This window comes from Thamnophis sirtalis, unplaced genomic scaffold (genome assembly GCF_051295495.1).
Source record: "Thamnophis sirtalis isolate CommonGarterSnake01/CBP01778 unplaced genomic scaffold, rThaSir2_p1.2 scaffold_3, whole genome shotgun sequence".
Classification (NCBI taxonomy): Eukaryota; Metazoa; Chordata; class Lepidosauria; order Squamata; family Natricidae; genus Thamnophis; species Thamnophis sirtalis.
This window is the reverse complement of record NW_028261383.1, coordinates 11528976-11556425: the sequence shown is the minus strand read 5'-3', so window position 1 is coordinate 11556425 and position 27450 is coordinate 11528976. Positions and strand designations below refer to the sequence as shown.

At 44.5% G+C, this 27450-nt stretch overlaps 1 protein-coding gene across 1 annotated transcript; it reads left to right on the top strand.

The window, feature by feature from the left end:
- The first annotated feature begins 2604 nt into the window (after positions 1-2604).
- LOC148047175 (major histocompatibility complex class I-related protein 1-like) lies at positions 2605-23408 on the top strand. The gene is made up of 7 exons (XM_087711353.1): positions 2605-2802; positions 12559-12804; positions 13645-13920; positions 19419-19706; positions 20120-20200; positions 21876-22000; positions 22795-23408. Exons 1-7 carry the CDS (start codon positions 2676-2678, stop codon positions 23215-23217), a joined length of 1566 nt encoding a protein of 521 aa, XP_087567479.1. The 5' UTR covers positions 2605-2675; the 3' UTR covers positions 23218-23408.
- The last annotated feature ends 4042 nt before the right edge of the window (positions 23409-27450 follow it).

The window sequence follows — 27450 nt, the reverse complement described above, 5'->3', positions numbered from 1 at the left end:
GGAGGCTATTGGGCCCTAAAGTGCTGCTGAAACCTTCTGAAGTCAGATTTGGGAATTCACCTCTCTCCTCCCAACGCTGAGTGGAATCAAACATGGAGAAAGGAGGGGAGACCTTCACAACTTCATCCAATCCAGAAAGATCTTGTGGCCCATTGAGTGAGAGCTTTGCTTCCATACTTTCTGTCCACTGAAGTAGTAAAACAGCCCAGCTGGAGAGGAGTTGAAAAATTGGTTTATTGGAAAGACCAGATTCACTGGTCTGAATGGTGGTTTATTGGAAAGAAAAGAGTCCCTAATCCCTCACACCTTGAGCAAGTCAAGTGAGGCATCTCAGGAGCTCATCAAAGGTACACAGGGTTTTGATCAAAGAAATACAGAGCATCCCCTCTCTATATGGAAAGAAAACAAATTACTTAAAACTAACCCAAGGATGGGAGATAATGGCTGAAATGGCCCTTGGGGTGAGGGGCAAGAAAGGAACTTTTTGAATCTTCACAGTGTTGGGAAAGCCAGTTCTTAGATGAGTGGAATTGACTAAATTGATTGATATAAAGAGATATACTGCAACTTTGTTATCTTGAATCCTATAGATTAATGGTGGAAAATGTTTTACTTTAGTAGCCCAACTAAAGTCCTGAGGGTTCAACCACAACCATGAGGACTGGATCTCCTTCACTAGGACTATTGGATGGCTATCAGCAGATGAAAGTTATACCAAATTTGGAGCTGTTAGAGTAAATAATTAGTTTAGGAATTAAGAACCTCCCCCTTAAGGGATTACTTTCTGGGAAATGTAGTTTTATGTCAAGTGGTCACATCTGTCTTTCTAATTGGCCACTGGGTCAGACTTCTGATTGGCTGCAAGGCAAACTTGCTACTGCAGACCAGCCAGGCTTTTTCAATTCCAGCCATGGGAGCTGCTTGCTCCCACAATAAGGGGACAAACCAGGGGTGGGTTCCTGCCAGTTGTAACCACTTCTATAGAAGAAGTTCCACAAATCTACAGTGCAGTTTAGAACCGGTTCCAGCTCCCTCCCCTGCCCGTCCGCACATGATCAAGATGAAGAGCGAGAGGAGGAATTCTGGGAGTTGAAGTCCACAAGTCTTAAAGCTGTCAAGTTTGAACACCCCTGGGGTTTTTTTTTCTCTAAAGGGTTAGGGTCTTGTAATTTTACAGCTTTAAGACTTGTGTGCTTCAAATGCCAGAGTTTCTGAGCCAACATTTTGGTTGCTAAGCAAGAGCGTTGTTAAGTGAGTTTCACCACATTTTACAAGTTGGCCATGTCCACCCAGTCACATGGCTGGCAAGCCACTCCCACCCGGTCACATGGCTGGCAAGCCACTCCCACAAAGCAGACCACACCTACAGAAGAGGTTCTAAAAAATTTGAAACCCACCACTGGGACCAACTATTTCGTTTCACCTACCTGAATGGGAACAGATTATGTGTACCTCACCACCCTCCAGACCTTCCGCACAACCCTTAAAATCTGGCTATCCCGTCAGGCCTGGGGCTAAAGACTGTAACCCACCCGAATGGTATGAATGTTGTGCTTTTTAATTATGTATTGTTCTTACGTGTTAAATGTTTGTTTCCCCCCCCCCCTTGAGTTGTAAGCCGCCCTGAGTCCCCCCAGGGAAAAGGGTGGCATATAAATAAACTTTCATAACTCATAACTCATAACCTCAGAAGAATCTCTTCAGTGATTGTGAGTTATTGTTTTGAGAATGCCTGATGAATAAAAGTAATCTGCATAATACCCTTTCCATGAAGTTTGTCTGTCTGTGCTGAGCAATCTGCAGTTTGAAACAGAACAGGAGCGAGAGGAAAAAGATTTTTTCTAAGTTCCAAGCTGCAATTGGAATTGCACTCCAGACCCCATTGGAGGCCATGCAACCCCCCCCCCCTCCTCAATGCTTTAATGGAAAGGAACCAGGGCTGCCCCTGGTTGGGCTCCGACAGCTAGAAATAGCACCGGGAGCGCCTGGGGGTAGCCTGGAAGGGGAACGGGGTGAAGGCAGAAATAGGGGGGTCTGGTTTGCACCTCTATCCCCCCCCCCTTTATATTATCCTTTACTGTGGCAACAGCTTACTGAATGTTAAGCTCTTCCTTTTATGGCGCAGGTGTCTCTGTTGGGCTGTTCGGCTAAAACGGAGCCCTGGAGAGGGGAGAGGGGGAAGAAATCCCGCCGGAAGAATTAGGAGGGCCCCGCTGTGGCTGCAGCCACACAATAGGCGCAACCAGGCTAAACCCGGCTCTTCATGCTCTTAAGAGTTGCGTGTTGTGGACTAATGAGGGTAGGAGCTTCCCTCTTCCGAAGTTTGTGACAAAAGCAGGGCTGTTGGTTTTCTCTCTTTCTTTCTTTCTTTCTTTCTTTCTTTCTTTCTTTCTTTCTTTCTTTATTTCTTTCTTTCTTTCTTTCTTTCTTTCTTTATGTATTTATTTATTTATTTATTTATTTATTTTTTATTTATTTATTTATTTTTTATTTATTTATTTATTTATTTATTTATTTATTTATTTATTTATTTATTTATTTATTTATTTATTTATTTATTTATTTATTTCTTTCTTCTGGCGGGGATTTTGTTAGGGACGGGAAATGACAGCTCACGTCGGAGCGGAGGAAACGAGTTAGGCGCGGCAACTCTTGGCGGCGCTTTCAGTCTCTGGATGCGAAGCGGGGTCTTCGGTCGCAGGCGCAAAGGGGCGCGTTGTCGGAGGGCGATGGGGCCGCCCCGGGCGCCCCTCTGGCTCCTGTGGGCTGGGCTGGGGTCCTTCGTGCCGGGCAGCCGCTGTGGTGAGTTTCTGCAAGGGTTTGCGACCGGGTGGGAGGAAACTGAAAGCGAGAGGAGGGGGAACGCCTGTCCCGCTTGGGTCTCTTCCTCCACATTCACCCTCCCTGGCAAGTTCCTCTCCCAGCAGGAAACATCTCCCTTTCCTCGTCCTTCGCTCAGCCTCGTTTAAAAACCTTTTTTTATTTTAATTTGCAATCCATTCCTCTTTGTATCTGAGCAAAGAAGTGAAAATGAACGGCGAACGTTCAGATTTAAAGCCGCCCCCCCCCCCCCCAGCCCGGCGTCTCTTTGGTTAAATTCGCTTCCTCTGCTTTTTATTTCCTGTTATCAACTTATGGACGGGGGAACACAGGCGCAATACAAGGAAGGCTTGAATAATTCGTGGCTTCTGTGGGACAATATAACATTCGGTGTTCAATTTGTCGTCAATTCGAAGTAAAATTATAAACAAGGAGTGAAAGTCACGACTCCAGAGAAAGTTTCCAAGTCAGGTCTACTCCGACTCCTCCCCCCTATCTCACCCCCCCTCTAATTGGGTAAAGGTTGAGCCTCCAATCAGCTCCCTCCTTTATTTGAAAAAAAAGTTTTTCTCTTTAAAACAAACATTTCATCATTCATTAATCAATGAGTACAATTTTTTGTGCCATGATAATTATAGCTTACCACCAAATTCTTTATATACATCTATTCTTTTTTTAACATTACAACTTAACATATCTCCTGTTAAAACATTTTTCTTCCTAAATTATTTAATTTTATACTTTTTATCCATATTCATTTTCTAACCAATGATAAAATCACCCCTATATTATAATAATCAGAGTCTTCCTTTCCTTTAATTGCTCGTGTCAATCTACTCATTTCTGCACAATCTTAATATTTTATTAATCACATTTTCATCTTTATGGATTTCTTCAGTTTTCCAATTTTGTGCAAATACAATTCTAGCCACAGTTATTACAGTTTTATAGTTTTTATAGTTTTATTGCAAATTTATATGCCGCCCTTTTCCCTGAGGGGACTCAGGGCGGCTTACAGCAATAAAGGGAAGGGGGTGCAAGACAAAACTTAAAAGAAAAAAATCGTGATTAAAGGAAATTGGTCATAAAAACACAACATTCACTCAACATTCGGGCGGGGTGAGAGTAATCCTATCCCCAGGCCTGACGGGATAGCCAGTTCTTGAGGGCTGTGCGGAAGGCCTGGACTGTGGTGAGGGTACGGATCTCCACGGGGAGGTTGTTCCATAATGTCGGAGCTGCAACTGAGAAGGCTCTCCTCCGCGTAGTCGCCAGTCGGCACTGACTGGCGGATGGAATTCGGAGGAGGCCTACTCTGTGCGATCTGATGGGACGCAGGGAGGTAATTGGCAGGAGGCGGTCTCTCAAATAGTCAGATCCACTACCATGGAGCGCTTTATAGGTGGTAAGTAAGACCTTGAAGTGCACCCGACGATCAACAGGTAGCCAGCGCAGCTCACGGAGGATTGGTGTTATATGGGCGAACCGTGGTGCGCCCATGATCACTCGCGCGGCCGCGTTCTGGACTAGCTGAAGTCGCCGGATGCTCTTCAAGGGCAGCCCCATGTAGAGCACATTGCAGTATTCCAGCCTAGAGATCACAAGGGCTCGAGTGACTGTTGTGAGAGCCTCCCGGTTCAGGTAGGGCCGCAACTGGCGCACCAGGCGAACCTGGGCAAATGCCCCCCTGGTCACAGCCGACAGATGGTGGTCAAAACTCAGCTGTGGATCCAGGAGGACTCCCAAGTTGCGGACCCTATCTGAGGGGAATAGATTTTGCCCCCCCAGCCTGATTGATGGAACGTTAACCAAATTTTTGGGAGGAAAACACAACAGCCACTCGGTCTTTTCCGGGTTGAGTACCAGTTTGTTAGCTCTCATCCAGTCTTTAACAGCCTCAAGGCCCCGGTTCATCACGTCCACCGCTTCATTGAGTTGGCACGGGGCGGACAGATACAACTGCGTATCGTCCGCATATTGATGGTACTTAATCCCGTGCCTCCGAATGATCTCGCCCAGCGGTTTCATGTATATGTTAAATAGCAGGGGGGACAGAACCGAACCCTGCGGCACCCCATAGGTTAGGGGCCTCGGGGACGATCTCTCCCTCCCCACCAACACCGACTGCGACCTGTCCGAGAGGTAGGAGGAGAACCACTGTAAAACAGTGCCGCCCACCCCCACCTCCCGCAGTCGTCGCAGAAGGATACCATGGTCGATGGTATCGAAAGCCGCTGAGAGGTCAAGGAGAACCAGGATGGATGCATAGCCTCCATCTCTGGCTCTCCAGAGATCATCGGTCAATGCGACCAAAGCGGTTTCAGTGCTGTAACCGGGCCTGAAGCCAGACTGGAAGGGGTCAAGATAGTTAGCTTCCTCCAAGGTACGCTGAAGCTGTAAGGCCACCATTACCATGAATAATCAAATATACATTTTCTTTACTGTATTTCCATGGTAAGATACCCAACAAGAACAATTCCATTTTTAAGTCAATATGTTTCTGCATCATCTTCTCCAACTACATTTGAATTCTTGCCCAGTATTTTTTCACTTTTGTACGTGTCCACCATATGTGATAATATGCTGATGCCTGGAAGATGTCAGGATCTGGATGGGATTGAACAAACTTGTACTCAATCCTGACAAGACTGAGTGGCTGTGGATGCTGCCCCCGAAGGACAGTCCAGATAGTCCATCCTTAATCCTGAGGGGTGAGAATTTACACCCCTCAGAGAGGGGCCCGCAACTTGGGGGTCCTCCTGGATCCACAGCTGACATTGGAACACCATCTGTCGGCTGTGACCAGGGGGGCCTTTGCCTAGGTTCGCCTGGTGCATCAGTTGCGACTCTATTTGGATCGGGAGGCACTTCAAACGGTCACTCACGGCCTTGTCACCTCAAGACTGGACTACTGTAATGCACTCTACATGGGGCTGCCCCTGAAAAGCGTCCGGAGACTGCAACTAGTCCAGAACGCAACCGTGCGAGCGATATTGGGTGTACCAAGGTACACCCACGTTACACCTATCCTCCGCGAGCTGCATTGGCTTCCCATTGGTCTCCAGATGCAATTCAAGGTGCTGGTTATTACCTTTAAAGCCCTACATGGCTTAGGACTAGGATACCTGTGAGACTGCCTACTGCCACATACCTCCCAACAGCCGGTGAGATCCCACAGAGTGGGCCTCCTTCAGATGCCGTCAGCCAGACAGTGCCGGCTGGCAGCTCCCTGGAGGAGGGCCTTTTCTGTGGCTGCTCCGGCCCTTTGGAATGAACTACCCCCAGAGATCCGGACCTTGCTCACTCTCATGGCCTTCGGAAAAGCTGTTAAAACCTGGCTATTCCGGCAGGCCTGGGGCTGTTGACCTCACTGCTGATGTCCAGCCCCAATCAGATTGTGTGTATGGGTGAGGTTTTAAATTGTTTTCCTTATTTTTTATTAATTACTTTCTTTTCACTTTGTAAGCCGCCTGGAGTCCTCTGGGATTGGGCGGCCTATAAATCTATTTAATAAATAAATAAATAAATAAATAAATAAATAAATAAATACATACATACATAAATACATAAATACATAAATACATAAATACATAAATACATAAATACATAAATACATAAATACATAAATACATAAATACATAAATACATAAATACATAAATACATAAATACATAAATACATAAATACATAAATACATAAATACATAAATACATAAATACATAAATACATAAATACATAAAATGACCCCAGCGTTTGGTAGCATTTTCAACATGTGGTTGATTTGTCTTTAAACACTTTTGTCAATCTTTCAGGTGACATGTGCCTTCTATAAAACATTTTGTACAAATTCTCTCTATATGCAGTTGCCATTGTTAATTTATAATTTCATTCCCATAGTTCCTGTCATTTATCTAACTCTATCGAATATCCCCAAAATTTTCCCCATGCTATCATTGTGTCTTTTAATATGCAGTAAATAACTATACAATTTTTTAATCATTCGTTCTTCTTTTCCTGTAAATATCTCATCCAATTCTATCATCTTCTTATGGAAACCATATATTATAAGATAATTTATCTTTTTCATATCTAGATTTATCTGCAATTTAGTATACCAAACCATGTCAATCCCTTGTTCTTCTAATTCTTTTTTCTTTTTAATTTCCCCTTTTCTGTCAAAATATTTTTATATCTAACAATGTTTTCCATATTAATAATATTTGGATGTATTAACGCTTCCATTGTTGAAAGCCACACTGGTATCTTCAAATAGTGTTTTCTCTAACTTTCTCCCATACTACTAATAAAGCATTTCTTATATAATGTCTTTAAAAATAGCCATGTATCTACAAGAGTGGCGCAGTGGTTAGGGTGCAGTACTGCCGGCCACTTCAGCTGACTGTTATCTGCAGTTCAGTGGTTCTAATCTCACCGGCTCAAGGTTGACTCAGCCTTCCATCCTTCCAAGGTGGGTGAAATGAGGACCCAGACTGTGGGGGCGAACTCTGTAAACCGCTTAGAGAGAGCTGAAAGCCCTATGAAGCAGTATATAAGTCTAACTGCTATTGCTATTTTCCCATACCATAGGAAGGCCAACCCAACTGTAAGTCATGTCCCTCCAATGTTAATAATCTTGTATTTCTCAGTACAATGCATTCTTTCATCCATGATAATACTGTGGCTTGATAATATAATTCCCAATTTGGTAACCCCAAATCCTCCTCTAATTCTTGTATCTTGTAACATTTTTAGATTAATTCTTGCTTTTTTTTCCCTTGCCATATATATTTCACTATTATTTTGTTGAGATTTTCAAAATATTTTTTCTCTAACTTTATTGGGATTGTTTGGAATGAAAAAACAATCCCAATAAACTAAAATGTTCATCTTAATTGTTGCTATTCTTCCTATTAACGATAATTGCAAATTCTTCCATCTCTCTAAATAATCTGTCTTATCAATTTATAATAATTATCTTCCTTTATCGTTACATATCTTGCTGTTAATTGAATTCCTAAGTATCTTACTTTTTTTAGTAATCTGAATAGCTAAATTTTCCATTGACTCCCTTTTCTGTTTCTCTGTAACATTTTTCACTAATACTTTCATTGTGTTTATTAATTTTCAACCCTGCCACTTCACCATATTCTTCTATTCATTCTAATAGTTTTGATCCTGCTTCTTGTGAATCTTCTAAAATAAAGACTAAATCATCTGCCAATCAATGTTCCCTCTAATTTTTTTTCAGTATGTGCGGAAAAGTATAGTGTTTGAGTGGCACATTTTCATGCCTGAGCACCTGAATTTTTTTAGCCATAATTGCCATCAGAGCAGATGTTGGGGAGGGGGACAAGGAGGAAAAGAGTCCCCTCCCTCTCCCTCAGACCCCCAGGAAGAAAGGAAGGGAACAAAGGGGGAGGGAAAGGAAATGGGAAAGAAGAAAAAGGAAAGGAAAGGAGAAAGGAAAAGAGAAAGGAAAGGAAAAAGAAAAGGAAAAGGAAAGGAAGATAGGACAGAAAGGGAAAGGAAAGGAGTGGAGTGGAATGGTAAGGCTCAAAAATCAAGTCTCAAGATCCCGTGGACCCCTTTGGCTCAGGCAGTCCAACTCCCTGCTGCTTCCCTCTCTCCGCAAAGGGAAGGGATCGCAGAAAGACTGCTGAGCCCAGAACGGGGCTTCAGATGACGCAATGCCTGAGAAACCTCGGATGTGCCGAGAAACGCAGGCTACAACCAGCGAATCGCATTTTCCCAGGAATCGAGGAAGCCCCAGAGGACTACTTGGAATTCTCTCTTCTGCAGCGTCATCGGTCTCCAGGCTTCCTTGATTTCACCAATCACCAGATGGAGGAGAGAGTTTGGTGCAAGAGAAAGAAGGGAGGGAGGGGGGATATTTTCAGTCATATTTTAAGACGTAAAAAACCACGGGTGGCAGTTTGAAACTTCTGTGCGGTGTTTTCTTGTTATGTGCGCGGCCGTGCAGCCGCACAGCTTAGAGGGAACATTGTTGCCAATGCCTGTAATTTATATTATTCTTTTTTAATTTTCATACTTTTTATCTCATTATCCTTGTTAGGAATATAATTCTAACGGTTGGGTTGGCAATATATAAATCATGTAACAATGCTATACCTGTTTCTTTAAATCATATTGTAAAATGTGATTGGTTGCTGTTTTCCTCAATTGGCCATAAGAGGGAGTCAGAATGACTGTTAGCTCTCTCTGTTCGTTAAATGCTGGGCTGATCTGATCTGAGTGCTGTGAGCTATTGTAAGTTTTGCAACTGTTAGCAAACTTTGTGTACCGGACTGATTATATGATTATAGACTATGTAACTGGATTATCCCTTAACTGAAAGACATTGATGACTGACTGTCTTATCCGTGTATGACTTGGACTGTTTGATGGACTCTGATACCTCTATTTCCACGAAAGTAAAAGCCTATTTAAACTGCAGTGTCTCTGTATGCTGGTTTGTGTGTTCTCCAACACAACTCTCACAATGCTTCGCTGAATTGTACTCGCTCTCCCAATGGGGAACTTTACCTAACAATCCTGTCTTATGTTTCTATTTAATACCTCCAATGTTAATACAAATAGTAGTGAGGATCAGTGACGTGCGGTCAGCTTTATGGTTGGTGAGGCACTTTTTAGACTTGTGGACTTCAACTCCCAGAATTCCACAGCCAGGCATGCTCAGTTTCAATTTAAAGAGACAGCATTTTTTCCCCTTGCAAATTAAGTTTTTTTCTTCTCCCTCCCCCTCCTTCCTCCCTCTCTCCCTCCCTCCCCCCTCTCTCAAACAGACACACGCACACAGAGCAATTGGATCCCTCTCTCACTCACACACTCACTCTCAAACAAACACAAACAGAAACACAGAAGTTGGATTGGATATATTTTCCAAAGGCTTGAAAGCAGCTCCTCTGCCATACCTCCCCTTCCCCTGCTGCCTTCCGATCAAACTTTTTGAATTCCTCCCCCTCCCCACACACGCACCTTTTCCAGCTGTTTCAGAGACGATTTTAACTCTGCTTCTGCCTGCACTGCCCTCCCCTCATGAAAGGCCAGAGCTCTGAGTCAGATTGAGCTAGTTGCTCCCAGAAAACTCTAAAAAGCCTCTAAAAATGCCCTCTACAAGAGGCGAGAGAAAACGTGCCTCCTTTGCATATGAAATTTTTTGCTTGTTAACCCTTGCTTAACTCTTAGAAGGCAAAAAATTGCTTATGCACAGGAGGCCCCTATTTCTCTGGCCTCCTCCTATAGTTAACACTAAGCACTGTTCCAAGTCACTATGAATCTGGTAGCAACTACCTTGGCTTTAATTATTTTAAAAAAAATCTTTAAAATTCTTTCCTTTTCCTCATGACTGGTGAGGCCACGCCTCCCCTGTCTCTAGTGACTGCACGTCCCTGGTGAGGATAAAGGATAAACCCTGTCTTGTGCCTTTCATAATATTAACCCTCTCTATCATATCTCCATTTACCATCAACTTTGCCAATTGCTTATAATAAATTGTCTTAATCATATTTATAAATATCTCCCCAAAATCCATTTCTGTAATTGCATTATTATAAGTTGCCAGTTTACGTTGTCAAATGCCTTCTGTGCATCCAGAAAGATCAACGCCATTTGTTTTTCTGGGTGAGCTTCATAGTAATCCAGGATGTTCAAAATTATTCTCATGTTGTCTCTAATTCACCTTTTAGGCAGAAAGCTATTTTGATCTGCATGTATAAATTCATTTAACAGTATCTTGAATCTTTCAGCCATTATTAAAGCAAATATCTTATAGTCCACATTTGATAGGTAAATTGGTCTATAATTTTTTATCTGTTGCAGGTCTGTATCTTCTTTCAGTATGAGTGTGATATATGCCTCCATCAATGAGTTTGGTATCTTTGCCTCTAGTAATAGTTCATAGTGTTGGTTATAACATCTTATAATGTTTTATATAACTCTGCTGGTAATCCATCTGGGCCCGGTGTTTTACCATTCTTTTGTCTTTTAATTGCCTCTGTCAGTTCCATCATCGTTATCCTTTCCTCTAATGCCTTTTTAAATTTTCTGGTATTTTCGGTAATTCAGCCTTGTCTAAATATTGCTTTGTTTTTTCTCCTGAGATTGTCTCTTGTTTATAGAGTTTCTCATAATAATCCTGAATTATTATTATTTTCTCTCATACCGTCTCTTCCTCATCAATTAATTGATAGATTTACTTTTTTCTTTCTCTTTTTTTTAATTTGTATGCCGGCCATCTTCCTGGTTTATTTGCATTTTCATTTTTTTTTGCAGGCCTTAATTTTAAGTACCAAATCCTCTTTTCCTATTAAGTTTAATTTATGTTTTTTTAGATCCGTTTGATTTCCTATTTTCTTATTTTGTGTATCTTTTTGCAGTTCCATCTCTAGTTTTTTATTCTCCTCTTCTATTTTTTTCTTTTCTTTTTGTTTCTTTTCCCCACATATGTCATTGCCAGTCCTCTAATATATGCTTTAGCTGTATCCTACACATTTTGTAGTGAGGTATCTTCTTTTTTATTTTCTTTTAAAAAGAAAATCAACTCCTTTTCCTTTAATTGTTGAAATTCCTTTTCATTTAATATTGTTTGGTTTGGTTTAATGTCCATCTTGGTTTCTTTTTTTGCCCCTTCCATGTAATTATCATCAGGTTATGGTCTGCCCATGTGCTTGCTTCTACATTTATGTCTTGTATATTATACAGTAAATCAATTGACATCCACATCATGTCTGTTCTAGACCACAACATGTGTCTGTTCGAATAAAATGTGTACTGTTTTCTATCCGAGTATCTTCCTCGCCAAGCATCCTGAATACCTAGTTCCTCCACCATTGTAAAAAAAAGGTTTTGGGGGGGTGTTTTTCTAGGCTTCTTATTTGTCTTTGTAGTTTTATAGTCCAATTCTATATCTACAATTGCATTAAAATCATTTATGACACATATGTTTTCATACTCAAATTCTATTATTTTCCTGTGTAATTTACCATAAAAATCTTCTTGATTGTCATTTGGAGCATATATCACCACTAAGAGTATTTTTTGGTATTTCATCATTATCTTGACCATTATAATCCTCCCTTCTTCATCCTCAAAACTTTGTTTGGATTTTATTGTCTCTTTAATGTATAGTGCAAAACCTCTCTTACTTTGATGTGTAAGTGCAGTGTACAATTTCCCCATCTTTCCCAAAAAAATTGCTGCTTTTTGTGAATTTCTTAAAAAACAAATTATATCCAATTTTAATTTTACCATTTTATTAAAAGTTTTTTTTCCTTTGGGAGCCTCCAAAGGAATCATTTGTCTTGCCACAATGCTGGCCACACCCCCATCAGCTCCCTCTTGAAGAGAAAAATCTCAATATGACCTGACTTTCTGTGTGTAGTGCAAGTTTCCCAGAGCCAGAAGTCTCCATACTCCATACTCTGCTATGAAGCTCCAACCAGCTTCTATCCTGCTGCTCCTCCAGGCAGGGGGCATATGGGGTCAATTCCACAAGCAGATGGATGAACCCAGAGATTCCCCTTCCCAGATGTGCCCAGCTGTTTCCAAAGTCACCTAAGTGTTGCTTGAGAACTTCTTTCAGGGTTACTTTCATGACTGGAATCCTCCAAAGTACATCAGAAGGTTGATGTGTTTGAGAGCTGCTTTTCACAATAGCATCAAGGGAGGAGCTGGAGCTGCAGACTCTCCTAATCCTATCTTTCACCCTCTTCCCTTCCAGGCTCCTCCAGGCACTCCCTGTCCTATTCTTACCTGGAGGTGTCAGAGTCCAGCCAGAGGGTGCCCCAGTTCCTCTCCATGGTCCACCTGGATGATGAGCCCATTGCTCGATATGACAGTGCCACCTGGAAGTTGGTTCCTCTGGTGCCCTGGATGGAGGTGGAGGAGGCGAAGACATTTGTGGTACCTGAGATGGTGTTCAGAGCTGACCTAGAATGGTTATCAGAACTCAACCCCCAAACTGGAGGTGAGCAGAGGCAGAACTGTCTTCAAGTTCCAAATTCTCTCTCAAATCTCCCTTTCCCACATCTTGTCACTTTGGTTATTGGGAAAAGAGAAGGTATGGGAAGTGGGAGACTGGGAGTTTGGGAGGGCTGAGATGAGCCCCATCCCAGGAAAGAAGAGCATTGCTTCTGCCTTTGACCATCAATAGCTGTAAGGAGCATAAGGATGAGAGACTCTTTCCTGCAAAGGAAAGAAAACCACCTCCCCTCCCCAAGATCTTCTCTCTCAGGGTCTTCATGATCTTCTAGCCCGTCATCACAAAGACTAAATATAGCTCTGGATCAAGAAAAGACCTCCCACCCTTGAAAGAAAAAGGGGAGGAGATTGATTGATTGATTGATTGATTGATTGACATTTATATGCAGCCCTTTTCCCCAAAGGGGACTCGGGGCAGCTCACAATTCAATCAGGGAAGGAGGTACAGACAGGGGGATAAAAACGACGAGACATAACAATACAAAATTTAAAAACACACAACAACTATACCATTCGAGAAGGGGAGCAAAAACTCTTTAGCCCCAGGCCTGTCGGAACAGCCAAGTTTTAAGGGCTTTGCGGAAGGCCTGGAGGGTGGTGAGGGTTCGAATCTCCATGGGGAGCTCGTTCCAGAGGGTCGGAGCAGCCACAGAGAAGTCTCTCCTCCAGGTAGTCGCCAGTCGGCATTGGCCGGCGGATGGAATTCGGAGGAGAGACCTTTTCCTCTCCCCTCGTTGGATGGGGGAAGTAAACACTTCAATCATTGGGGGAAGGTCTCTAGGGAGAGCAACTCTGGACTATTCTCACCCCTCTTTGTGTATCTCAGGGCTTCACACGTGGCAGGTGGTTTTGGGCTGTGAGCTCAGGGAAGATGGGAACAAAGAAGGATTTTTCTGCTATGGCTACGATGGGAGGGACTGCATCAGTTTCAATAAGGAGACCCTCACATGGGTGGAAGCTCAGCCCCAGGCCCAGAAGATCAAGGAGAAGTTGGAGAAGGATCCAAAGAGGTCTGGGAGAATCAAATACTTCCTGGAGAAGAACTGCCTTGAGTGGCTACACAAATGCCTGTCCTACCAGAAGGAGGCTCCAAAAAAGACAGGTAAGTGGCTCAACGGGCTCAGGTTGTGCAATCTTTTTCTAGGCCTCATGTTTTCTGCCCTACATAGCCAAGCCACCCTTCATGTTCCTGCTAGAAAGAGAACTGGGAATTTATCCAAATAATCTAGGGCAATGGTGTGACTCAAATAATTTAACAACTGATTCTCTGCCCTAATGAACTGGCTGGGTGGGCATGGATGGGTGATCATGGGATCATGGCCAATTCAACGTCACTCATAGGGGTGAGCTTGCCCTGCTTACCTGGCCTCCCGAGCTCTTCTGGTCTTTGTCTATTAATTTGTCTACTACTACAATGTCTGGCTGATTATCTAATCCCTGCCTGTCCTTCTGGATCCAGAACTCTCACACATCCTTAGCTCTATTATTTGGGGAATTCTGTGAGTTAAAGTCCATACATCTTTCAGCAGAGAGACACTGCGGAAGACGTGACAGACACATACCAGGAGGGTGGCCTTGCTCAGGTGCAGGAACGATGGCATCTCTGAGGATACCTGTGGTGGAAGAGGAGAAGGAAGGGCACTTGGCTGGGTCTGCAGAGAGAGGGAGGGCTGCTACCACCACCACCACCACACCCATCTGCAGGCCGCCACCCATGAAGAGGCCACCTGGGTAGCTGTGCAACACCAGCACTAGCTCGTGGATGATGATGCCATGCAGGGACCAGGCCTGAACCACTCTTTGCAGTTGCCCTAACAACATCCTCAGCCTCCTTAGGGCAGAGCTGGCTTCAGGTACTAGATCAGCCCCATGGGAATCCCGTTATCTGCCGAGGAGCCCAGCTGAGGCTTCATTCACTGCCTGATGAGTTGCCTGGACTCCCGGTGAAGGATGGGGTCCTTCAGGCACTAAGCTTGACTGCCTGTTAATAGCTCCAGCCCCTCTCCCTGGGCGCTTTGTCAGAGTTGCTTTAGGGTTTTGCCTGCACCGACGTGGCTTGCTGAGAGGGGGAGGGGTGGTTAGAGGAGCGCCAAGATGGCCTCAGGAGAGGATGGCAAAGGCGAGGAGTGCCAGGGAGGGGAGGGGCAATGGGCGGGGCCAGCCAGTGGTGGGACCAGCCAGTTCTCCAAACTGCACACAAAGTTAAAAACCGATTTGGCTGAACTGGGTTGAACTGGCTGAATCCTACCTGTGATCTATGGACATTTCCCAAAACACAGCAGGGAAAACAATCCCAAAGCCCCCTGTTAGTGCCCCAGTCCGTCCCCGGAGAAAACGGCTCCAGGGCGGCATCTGGGCACAACAATATCACGTGGGGTCACCCACGAAGCTAATCCTAGAAAGAACTTGAGGGCACGATCTCTCTGGGTGAATGACAACTTTATTATGTAGCGAAGCTGAATATATAAACTTTCATACGCAAATGAGGTTTTCAAACATTGCAAATGTCATTGGTTACAAATTATGCATCTGGACCAATAATAGAATTGATAACTGCGCGCTTCCTAAGTTTCATGTGTGTGCCCTAGTTTAGCTGTTTTCCAAGCAAGTACAAAACAAGCAAATTCTACAGGTATCAAGAACAATTTGTGGTCGGCTACATCCGTCCTGTGTAAACCATTTCCTATAGAAGGAGGCATGCAAAGCATTAGGACAAATTACAGTGCTTACTCTTATCAGACTATGGTGATTCTTAGAAATAAATGCCACTAAATTAAATGGATGACCAAGTAAATGTTATTAGTAACTCTTAAATATTTGGGCCACTTACTAATCTTTTCCAAAGAAAGGAATTCTCAGAGAAATAGGATAGCAACATCTCCTCCTTTTCTTTTTATTATCTTTTTGTCAAAGAGACTCTTCCTCTTCATCTACCAGGGCTAATCACAGCATTCTACACATAAACCAATAAAAAGTCACATCATGGCAAAGGGGGAATAGACAGTTACAGCATAGCATAGGGGAGAGAAGGGCATGTGTGGGAGTTGCTGGCTCACATACTTCATGTTACATGAGGCTGCATAATGAGTCCTGGCCGTTTAGGCCGGAAGGATGTTTCTGGTGCGATGTTTTTGCATCCCTGTGTATGTGTGTTTCAGACAGCAGAAACTGCCCTGCACACACACACCCGGAATGAATTTCAACACTGTTTTTGTTAAAAGGCAGCGTCTCCTTCTTCATCGCTGGGCATGCGGAAGGGAGCTTTCCCCATGAAGGGGTTGACTGTTCATGTAACTCCATGTGGTTGACAATGTGAATATTCTTCTGTGGAGCCAAGCTAGAGAGTATATTCTTACACATAGTGAATAAAGAGGGTGCACATTGAATACAGCAACACAACAGTATCAGCAAAGCAACAAGGGTTATAACAGTCTTGGAAACATTTCCCAACCAGCTAAAATTTAGTAACTAAGAGGTCATCCAATCCTACCAGAAGTCCAAGGCTTTGTATGTTTGTCCAACTGTTTGAACGGTATCCACACTGGTTTCAATTTGTCCGGACTGGTTCAAATAATGACAACAGGTAGCATTCAACCAAACACATAGTAGGGGGATCTGCGGTGAAAGACAGGGCAGCCGGTCAGGGGAGTGGAGGGTGCTCTGCTCTGTTCTCCAGGTCAGAGACAGAGACAGCCTCAAGCTGTGGTTCCTGTTGGTTGGTCATGGTCAGGCTGCTTCTGTGTTTGTGTAGGTGGTTGTATAGGTGGTTTTGGCAAATATGGTCTTACGTGCTGTCCTGGAATCCAAAGAACTTTGTATTTGAGTTGGATTACAGCGTAGTTCCTTTCCCAGGTCAGCAGGTCAGCAGGTCAGCAGGTCAGCAGGTCCTCACCACGTCAAGTCAGGCAAGCAGCGATAGTAGACAGGTGGACGGGAGGTGTCTGCAGTAGGTGGAGCTGCAAAATGACGAGTCGCTGCCGAGGATGGTGGGCTGCCGGTGTGTTGCACTGCTGGGAGGCCAGGGGGCATTTTCCCCTATTGCCAATATATCTGTCCAGGGCATGTTTTAATGTCTAGTTGGCGCGCTCAGCCAACGCCTGACCCTGGCTGTTATAAGGAATGCCAAATTTCTCTTTTGGGCGTCCCAGCGATGCAAAGGTCCGAATCGAATGATTAATAACATGTTTGGTGGCTTCACCCCTTTGGGGGGATGCCATGATGTAGCCTGAACATGTATAACATGCATTTGCCAAATTTGGCAACACTCTGTCCCTCAGGGATTAACTCCCATAGGGAGAGGGTTTGCCTGCTGGCTACAGGTGGGGCATAGTTGAATAATTGCTGATGCCTCATTTGCAGTAATGCCAAATGGTTTTATGAGCGCTTTTTATTCTGGTGAAAGTAAGAGTGGCTATCCCAAGGTGTGATAGCAGAACAAACATTGACATGGGGTGGGGGGGCTGATGCCTCAGCATCAGCAACATCATTGCCCTCCTGGAGAGGCCCAGGGAAGGGCTGACTTCAGATATGGGAGACATGGAAAAAATAACAGCGAGAGGAGACAAGACCTTATAAAGTGAGAAACAGAGACAAAAGTTGTGAATCAACAGAAGAAGAGAGATAAGACTCACACAAAGAAGTTATAATCTGAGTCACATAAAGACTAGCAAGAATTAAGTTAAACGGTTGTTTGTCAAATAACTGAAAGGCCAAGAAGGAAGTGGCCAATTCATCTCTTTGAGCAGATTTTTGTGGCTCTGTGAGCTGGGTGTTAAGATACATTTGGCGATGGTAATCCAATCACAGGGGAGAAGGTGATAAGTCTGACTAAGGTTCTCAAGGACAGATTGAAAATAAGAGGATGTAATGCCACTTTGAGACACAGCATATCTGAGATTTTTCAGCACTCTAAAAGGGAGGGCTTCATAGACAGGAGCAGCGCCCGTTATGTCAACAGGAAAAGCAGAAAGAAGTTCCAGATCATCTGGGGTAAGAGAAGGATCGGCTCGGGCAGAAGCCAAACCACGAGCCACAGCACTGCCAGCCATAGTAGGGAGAGAGAGAGAGGAAGCAAAATAAACGCCGGCAGGATCAGAAGAAGGAGGGGGAGGTGATGTGAGCGAAATGTCAGAAACAGAAGGAGAGGGAGGGGGGGAAACAGAGGGAGAGGAGACAGACGGAACAAAACTTGAAGGGCGATCTAAATAAGGAGGTGGGGGAGTAAGATCAGGGGGTTCTATGGGAAAAACAGGAGAAGGGTCAGAATGATGGAGTCTAAGAGCAGCAAGTATAACCTTCCAAGTCAGGAGCATCGAAGTAGGAGCACGAGGTTCCTGATGGAGATAGGTGCCTATTTTCACCCATGGTCCAGGTTTAAGGGAACCATGGTGAGGATAGGAGGGGCAGTTTTGCCAAATGTGTATTAACAGTTGGCGTAATTCAGATTTGGTAGGAAAGACAAATTTCTTTGTTAATTAACTTTTAGAAGCTCTGAGAATCTGGCCAAGTTCTTTAACATGACCCACCTGGTCCTTGGACAGATCCGTCCCCATACTTACGAAAGATCAGTCGTTTCCACGAACGACGACGAGCGCGCGGGTAAGCGATGGGGTCTCAGGCACGCAGCGGCGAGGCTGCGTCGGTCCGGCGGAAAAAATCACGTCGGGGTCACCACTTGTTAGTGCCCCAGTCCGTCCCCGGAGAAAACGGCTCCAGGGCGGCATCTGGGCACAACAATATCACGTGGGGTCACCCACGAAGCTAATCCTAGAAAGAACTTGAGGGCACGATCTCTCTGGGTGAATGACAACTTTATTATGTAGCGAAGCTGAATATATAAACTTTCATACGCAAATGAGGTTTTCAAACATTGCAAATGTCATTGGTTACAAATTATGCATCTGGACCAATAATAGAATTGATAACTGCGCGCTTCCTAAGTTTCATGTGTGTGCCCTAGTTTAGCTGTTTTCCAAGCAAGTACAAAACAAGCAAATTCTACAGGTATCAAGAACAATTTGTGGTCGGCTACATCCGTCCTGTGTAAACCATTTCCTATAGAAGGAGGCATGCAAAGCATTAGGACAAATTACAGTGCTTACTCTTATCAGACTATGGTGATTCTTAGAAATAAATGCCACTAAATTAAATGGATGACCAAGTAAATGTTATTAGTAACTCTTAAATATTTGGGCCACTTACTAATCTTTTCCAAAGAAAGGAATTCTCAGAGAAATAGGATAGCAACAGCCCCCCACAAAAAAAATTCTTCAAAGAAAAAGAAAAGGAAACCAAAAAGCAAGATAGTAAGACTGAGATCCAATCCTGTTTTCATGAGGAAAACCTTTACATCCTGCATGTGGGGCAGAACCAAAAATTGATTCTCTGCCCAATTTCCATCTGGAGCAACTTGAACAAATTCAGATTAGGGTCTCAAAACTGAATCAAAGCCCAAGCATTGCAATTAGTTAGGTCGTAGTGAGGACATTATCCCTAAGTCTACGTGTCCCTTTCAAAAATGAATCTATATCTCAGAAACTCTATCCCATCTTGCCAGAAACTCTAGAAGTTCTGGCATCTCTGTTGTTGTTGTTTCTGCAGAGCCCCCAGTGGGGAAGGTGACCCGTAAGGTGGTGAATGACAGCCTGGAGGTCCTCATCTGCCAGGCCTTTGGCTTCTACCCCAAGGAGATCCAGGCCACCTGGAGGAGGGACGGAGAGGTCTGCCAAAATGAGACCCTCCATAGGAACGTGGCCCCCAACTCAGACGGGACCTATTATATCTGGCTCAGCATTGAGATCGACTCCAAGGAGAGGGACCATTTTCGGTGTTACCTGGAGCACGAGGGATTGCAGGAGCCCCTGGTCTTGGCCTGGAAGAACGAAACAGGTAGGAGACTGAGAGGATGTGACATGCAGAAATTGATTTTACACAAAGTTTTGAAAATCTGTATTGGGGGCTTGGTTTCTTCTGCAACATCTCATCTTTTCAGATTGAGAGCAGGAAATAATGTCCTGCATTTAGTAATGGGAGAGAAGTGATTTCTGTCAGAGGAGTTGGGAATGGTAACTTAATAGCAAAAGTATGAAGTTATGGGATGAGATGATTGGTTATTGTTCTTTCTTCTGCCCTTCAAGGCCATTCCCTCCTTCCTCTGCAGCCTTGGGGGGGAGGGGCTTCCTTCACATTGGGGGCACTTCCTGGAAGCCAGTCAAGGTTGGGAAATGCTTCCATTGCACCAGCATCTCTATTTTAGGGAACTCAGCACCTGTCTAATTGAAACCATGTTTCTCCTTCTTTAGCTACAGGGTGGCAGATTACTAAGGGAACTCTGGCTGCCATAATCTTTGTAGTTGCCATCATTGCAGTTGTCATCCTGATATGTAAGTGAAACAAACACATCCAATGACTTCCACCCCTGTATCTTTTTGTATTGACTGAGCTGGTGTGGATGGGAGAGAGACTCCCTGAATGTCGCAGCCAGGACCCCCATGAGACCCTTCCCCACAAATAGCATTTTGAATGGGAATCGGAAAGGAAGAAGAAGCTTGGCAGCCATTTTTCAACTCCTGTAAATCTCAAAATGTTCTACATTCCTCTTGTCTGGGAGGAAGCCTCTTCGGCCTCAATGGACAGAGGAGCAAATATCAGGGCTCAGGAGTCCCTTAAATCATCTGAGAAACACTAGAACCTCCATTACCCTTCCCCTGAAGAAGATTCATGTGCCTCTTCATCTGGGAAGAGGGACTTTCAGGGAAGCTCTGAAGGACGATGGATCCATGGAGGGAGGGCCCCCTGTCCTCTGCCCCTGCAAGTTGCAATCCCACTTGGAGACAAAAACAGGGTCCAAGGTCCAGCAGTGGAAGATCTGCTGCTTCCTCTGCTCTTACTCAGAGCAAAAGACATGACAGGGAGAGTGAATGTGGGAAGTGGATGTAGAAAAAAATGAGTTTCACAAAGTGCAGCTCCAGACATCCATGTAATTTTATCAGCCAGAATTTGGAAGTGGTTTGCCATTTCCTTCTTCCAGGATGGGCTTTTTGACTTGCTTGCAAATTGTGCTGCTTGTCTAACCCAGTGAAACCCAGGTTGGCCTTCCAAGATTTCTGGTTACTTAGATTTAGCTAAGTTGGGACAGGGGTTCTGGAGTACAAACCAAAACAAAGATCAGGAGTAAGAACTACCAAGTTTGGAATGCATGGGGAATACCAACAATACCAACTGTCTTGCATCAATAGCAGCATTCCCAGGGGTCTATCATCACTGTTTAAAATAAATTAATGTTGATTTAGGACAAGGTGTCAACTGTCCAACTAGTGAAGCCAAATCAAGGAAACACTCTCGGGAGCTTTGAATTCCCCAAAGCAAAACTTTATTGGATACACTGTATTAGTACTGAAGAAACAAAACCAGCTCTGGTTTTCCTACACAATTGCTTGTCTTGTCAAACAACAGCTTCCTATTTCCTCCCTGGGGTGATCACATTGTCTGATTATGAGACATCTGTTTGTTACGGGAACAGTTAATTGCACCTGCAGTGGTGACCTTGATGGTTTCCATGCTTTTGTGATCTCTGCATACATTCTCAGCATTCCATTCCCCCCTCCCCACTCCCCAATTCATTGGCAAGTTGAGATGCATTAAATTTTGGAAGAAGCAAAGCGGTTCAATCTTGACACAAGGTCCTTTTGGGAACAGCCCTGCTTTTCAACAGTGAATGGCTTCAGTGGTGGTGGAAAAATAGGACTGTGACATCCCAAAGGAGTTCTAAGAGGAGCAAGGAGAATTTCAACTTGATTATTCATCAATAATCCCCAGGAATGATTTACTGTATTACATTTCCCTCCTGATCAGCACCTCATGACAGCTAACAATTCTGCTCTTTGCCCAGAAAATAGACGGGAGCCCTCATGCATGTTTCTCAGGATGCTGGGTTATAATCCAGCCAGTTGGACCCTCTGGGCCTCCTGGAGGTCTCCAGCATGAGTCCTTCTCTATCCCAGGCAGGAGCTGCTGCCCCAAAATTAACTAGCTATCCTCTCTTTTTCCCACCATCAGACCTGTGGTGGAGATGCAGGAAAAAATTCCATTGCAAATGGAGCCCTGACCTTGATTCTCAAGAAAACCGACCTTCTTCCTCTGTGGAGTTGCTGTTGATGTCCCCATGTAACGCTAGCTCAGAGGTGAGCCTGACACTTGCTGAAATCTATTTAAGAGACAAAACTCCATGCTTGGAAAATACCTGGGAGAAAAGAAAGGTTTCTGGGGTGAATGTGTAGCCATGAGGAGATGGTGAGCTGCCTGGGATTCCTTTCAGCCTTAGACCCTCCTGCCCATCTCAGTTTCTCCATTCCAACAGCTCTGAGGGATGAATGTGGAACAGGGAAGGGGCCAGGAGGACTGGAGGGGAGGGAGAGAAAAAGAATGGGGGGGTAGTGGAAAAACATGGAGGGAGGGGAGCATCCAGGAAAAAAGCCTCCTGGATGAGGTTGAACTGGAGGAGTAATGGGAAAGGGATTCTAAAGGAGGGAAGTGAGGATCCCTCCCCCAAGAATTCCTCTCTCCAGGGAGGGGCTGTCTCTGTGGCTGAGGATTGCAAGCCTTTCTCCAATTGGGCTGCTTGCCCCCATACCTGCCTTGGGGTTGCTGTGTGGGGAAGAGGGAGCCAAGGAGAGGAGAGAAAGATCCCTCCCTGTGAAGCACCAGGGAAATCAGAAGATCCAGGCTGCTCAAAGGTTATAAAGATTTATTGCAAGTTTAAGATTTCTGAAAAAAATCTGAACAATGATCAAAGCAATTTGGATGTAGATAAGAGTCAAAGAAATTCAAAGGGGCTGGCCTTAAATCTCTTGTGGGCATGAAGGGACTCATGACTGATGGCACATTTGAACCCTCCTCCCTCGGCCTCAGCCTGGCCGTCTCCTACATTCCCCATACAAATCAGGGCGTTGACGTCCTCCATTTTCTCTCTCTGCAGCAGAACACAACCTCTGGAGGGCAGAGGCCCCAGATGGCTCCTTGTGAAGACCCTGCTTCAAGATTGCTCAATGGAGGAGAGCAGCAGATGATGAGGATGATGAGGATTATGACTATCATTATCATCAACATGATAGTGAAATTGATTCTGTTCATGATTACTTTTATCTTTACGATTATTTCACATATTCGTCAGGTGACACAGAACTTATCATGGCTTATTCAGAATTTGGCTGCACAAGTGGCTGGCCTGTGCATGTACTGGTATTTGCAGCTCCGTGGTGGGATTCAAATTTTTTTACTAACAGTTCTGTGGGAGAGGCTTGGTGGGCGTGGCATGGAAAGAATACTGGAAAATCTTCATTCCCCACCCCCTCTCAAAATTTCTGCTGCCGGTTCTCCAGAACCTGTCGGAACTGGCTGAATACTACCTCTAGTGCAGCCCAAATTGCATGAGTGGCAGGCTAGTGGGCACTGGTGTATGTGAGCGCCAGCTTGCCTCTCATGCTGCCTGCCACTCATGCAAGGGATGCATGGGCACACCAATTGACCCACCACTCACACAAGGGCTGCATGCATGCACTGGTCCACCATTCACGTGCGGCCCAGTTCACCTCCCTTCCCTAGCCAGGCTGCCGAACCACAAAGCTTAGGCACCGCTGTTCTAGTCCAACTCGAGCAGGAGATCCTATAGCCATGATGATGAACCTATGGCACTCTTGCCACAGGTGGCACACGGAGCCATTAGTTAGGGCAAACCAAAAATTTTGAGGGCATATTTTGCCCAACGGAGGCTTCCTTGAAGCTTCCGGAGTGCAAAAAACCAGCCCTACGGGCAAACCAGAAATTCAAGAACGGACTTCTGGTTTGCTCGTAGGGCTGGTTTTCGCCTTCTGGAGGCTTCCTTGAAGGCTCTAAGGGCAAAACACAACCCTACGAGCAAACTGGAAGTCAGTTCCTGAACTTCCAGTTTGCCTGTAGGGCTGGTAGAGCTGGTTTTTCATGCTCTGAAAGCTTCAGGGAAGCTCCTGAAGCCTCCAAAGGGCCTATAAGGGGGGAGAGGCTGTTTTCGCCATCCCCAGGCTTCTAGAAAGCCTCTGGAGCCTGGGGAGGGTGAAAAAAGCATGGCAAAAATGGGGGGAGTGCTGGCTGCACGCATATGCACACTGGGGTGTTGAAAGAAATGTCCTTCTGGGTTCGGCTCCAAGTGGGGAAAAAGACACTGTAGACATGGAGGCTACTTGGAAAGATGGTTTATTGGTGGACAGGACCACATGGCTTGAGTCCTGAACAGAAAAATTGATCACGTGCTTCAATGTTGGTGGAGAAGAAGAGAAGGGTTGAGGGAGGGGCTTGCTAGGCTTTTTATAACCTGTTCAGTCCCACCGCTCTGTTTCCTGTTCCTGTGTAAGAAATGTATTCTGATTGGTTGTCAGACTCCCATGGGGCCATGCAGGGGCTACTTTCTAGGCTGTGTTTGGCTCCAGGTATGGATGAGTTCTCAGATGCCATGTGCTCAGTTGAGTAAAGTTCCAATATTATCATGCCTTTACTCCCATCCCTTCAGGGGCTGCAGTGGAGAAGTCTTTATTATGTAAAAGTGGCTAGTCTGGCCTTCTCAATGGCCCATTAACAGTGGGGATGGGCAGGAAGCTACAGGCAACTATTCTGTCTTTTAAAACATGTTTATTTTCACATCCAGAGAAATATTTTGCCTTTTCAATATTTCCTAGGATATTTCATTTTTCTGGGAGAGGGCTGGATGATAACTTCCCACAGGGGTCATGCACATAGCTTTATGGTTGTGGCACGCCTGCACACGACCCCCTGCGCTCACCCTGCTTTTGGCACACAAGCCAAAAAAGGTTTGCCATCACTGTCCTATAGCATTCCTTCCAGACAAGTGGCTGTCCAGTGTCTTCTAAAAAGCTTCCAGTGATGAAGCACCCAGAACTTCTCAAGGCAAGCTCTAGACCATTGGTTAATTGTTCTCACTGTTAAGATGTTTCTCCTTACTTCCACTTTGTCTCCATCCACTATTCCTTGTATTGCCTTCTGGTCCTTTGGAAAATAAATTGACCCCCTCTTCTTTGTTATAGCCCCCCTCAAATATTGAAACACTGCTATCATATTACCCCTAATCCTTCCCCCCCCACACTAAACTAGTCATATCCAATTCCCAAAACATAGGTTTTCATAGGTTTTGGCCTCCAGCTCCAGGATCATCCTTGTGGCTCTTCTCTAGTGTCTCTTCCCAGTGTCTCTAAGTTGTTTTTTATGTGGTGACCAAAGTTGGATGCAGTATTCCCAGTGTGGTCTTACTAAGGCTTTGTAAAGCTGTAGTTATATTTCATGTGATCTTGCTTCTTCTTTGGCCACACTGGCATCTCCACCCAGCTGGTTCCGGTCAGGTGCAGAGTTGCGGAGACAAAAGATGACCTTGGGCTTCTAGAAAGGAATGACAACAACACATTCCGCAATTCTACTCCTTTCTATTTCCCCCTCCCGGTGTTCCAATATCTCAGGGGTTGCCACAAAGAAGAGGGAGTCAAACTATTTTCCAAGGCACCCGAGGGTAGAACAAGAAGCAATGGGTGGAAACTAATCAAGGAGAAAAGCAACTTAGAACTGAGGAGAAATTTCCTGACAGAACAATCAGTGGAACAGAAGTTGCCTCCAGAAGTTGTGAATGCCCCAACACTGGAAGTCTTTAAGAAGATGTTGGATAGCCATTTGTCTGAAATGGTATAGGGTTTTCTCCCTAGGCAGGATGTTGGACTAGAAGACCTCCAAGATCCCTTCCAACTCTGCTATTGTATCATTGTATTTTTATTGCAGGCCTGACAGCGCGCATGCGCAGCTACGCACATAACATGAAAAAACCACGCAGCAGTTTCCAAGTGCCCGCAGTGATTTTCAATGTCACGCTTCCCGTTAGATGAGAGGTGCTAACTTTCGCGCTCCTGGGCTTTCTTTGCATGACGGAGTCCCTGCCGATTCTGCTCCAAGCTGCGGAGCACCCAGGCTGATTTCTGTCACCTAAGTTATATCTCTCCACTATTGGGGGCGGAGGCAGGGAAAGTTTTGGTCTGTGGTTGGTTGCGCCGCTGGACTTAGGCGGCGGGGGAGAGAAAGCGGGCATCTCCCGCTCTCTCTTGCTCACCCTTGCTGGTTCCCAGGGGTTTTTCATTTATATTATATGTATGAACAGAATTAACACAACTTGCAGATACCAATCAAAAGTAAAGAAAAAAGGATGAAATAATGCTCATTTTTAAAAACTCAATGAAAATAAAAGCAATATACCAAGAAGGTGGCAGACTGGTTGTGATTTGATCTCTTCAGGGGATCCAGGGGATCCCCTATACAAGTATTTTAATATTGCAGACGTGCAGTATTATAAGTGATACTGATGTTATATAACACTTTTTGATTAAGCGGGTCCCTTGAATAAACATAACTTTTAAGTTTCAAATAACACTGATTTCGTTGTTGTCTTAGGTGACAACTGTGAAAAAAATTCAGGTGCTCAGGCATGAAAATGTGCAAACATTTTACCAAACACTATATGTTTCCCGCTCAAACACTATGCTTTTCCACTCACACTGAAAAAAAAATAGAGGGAACATTGGTACAGTATGTAAGACATTGTTCATAATGATTGGTGTATTATAATATGTGTTTTCATGACTGGTTCTTGGCAATTTGTGCTTTTCAAAACTGTAAAAGGCAACCCATTATGAAGTGGGGGTGTTCCACTTTGGATTTTGCTTCTTTTAAATAAAAATCACCCTCATTTTCACCTATCCTGTGTGCTTATTGGCCTTGCATGCAAGTTTTCTCCAGGCAATCCCAGAATTATTGTGGTACAAAAATATGGCAAAAAATCATTACAAATAATTGTTTATGGAGCAATCGGACAAAAGAATCTGCAAAGAACCAGTTTCCCGAGGAAGGAAACTTCAGTACACCTATTTAAAAGACAATCAGTTAAAGAATGGGCCTAACAAACAGGTGTGGGAAAGTATCGGTGTGAAGGGAGTGTCAATTCTAAAGAGCTCCCACAGCAAGTGGAGGGAAAAAAATTATCTCCAATTTGCAGAAGAGTAATAAACATCTGAAGCAGCAAAATGAAAAGTTCAAGGAACTAGTGGCTGAACAGAGGTGGTCCCTGCTGGATTACCTGCTCCACCTGTTCCCTTGTATCTCACCATTCCCAAAGCTTTGCAAACCACTCCCTGCTGTCCCAGGAATCTTCTGGACCCCTCCGTGATAATGCCCCCCTCCTATATTCTTCCTCCCCATGTAAAAAAAAAAAGCCTCCCTTGGATCAGGTAGATCCCCCCAGATCTCATGTCCAAGCCCAGGAATAGCCAACAACAAGATCTGAAATTCTAATCACCAAAGCAGGCAGAATAGTAAGAGTCTCAGATCAATTTGGCCCCACAATGAATATATTTCCACTAGGTGAAACCAGTGCCCTTTATGGTTCCACCACAAAACCGCAGACGACAAAATCGCGGTCGACGAAAGTGCGCATTTGACGTCATCACAGCGTGACGAAAACATCGCCCTGTGATCGAAAAATGTAAAAATAAAGCGAAAACCTTACCCTAAACCCCCCCAAACCTAACCCTAAACCTAACCCTTAACCTAA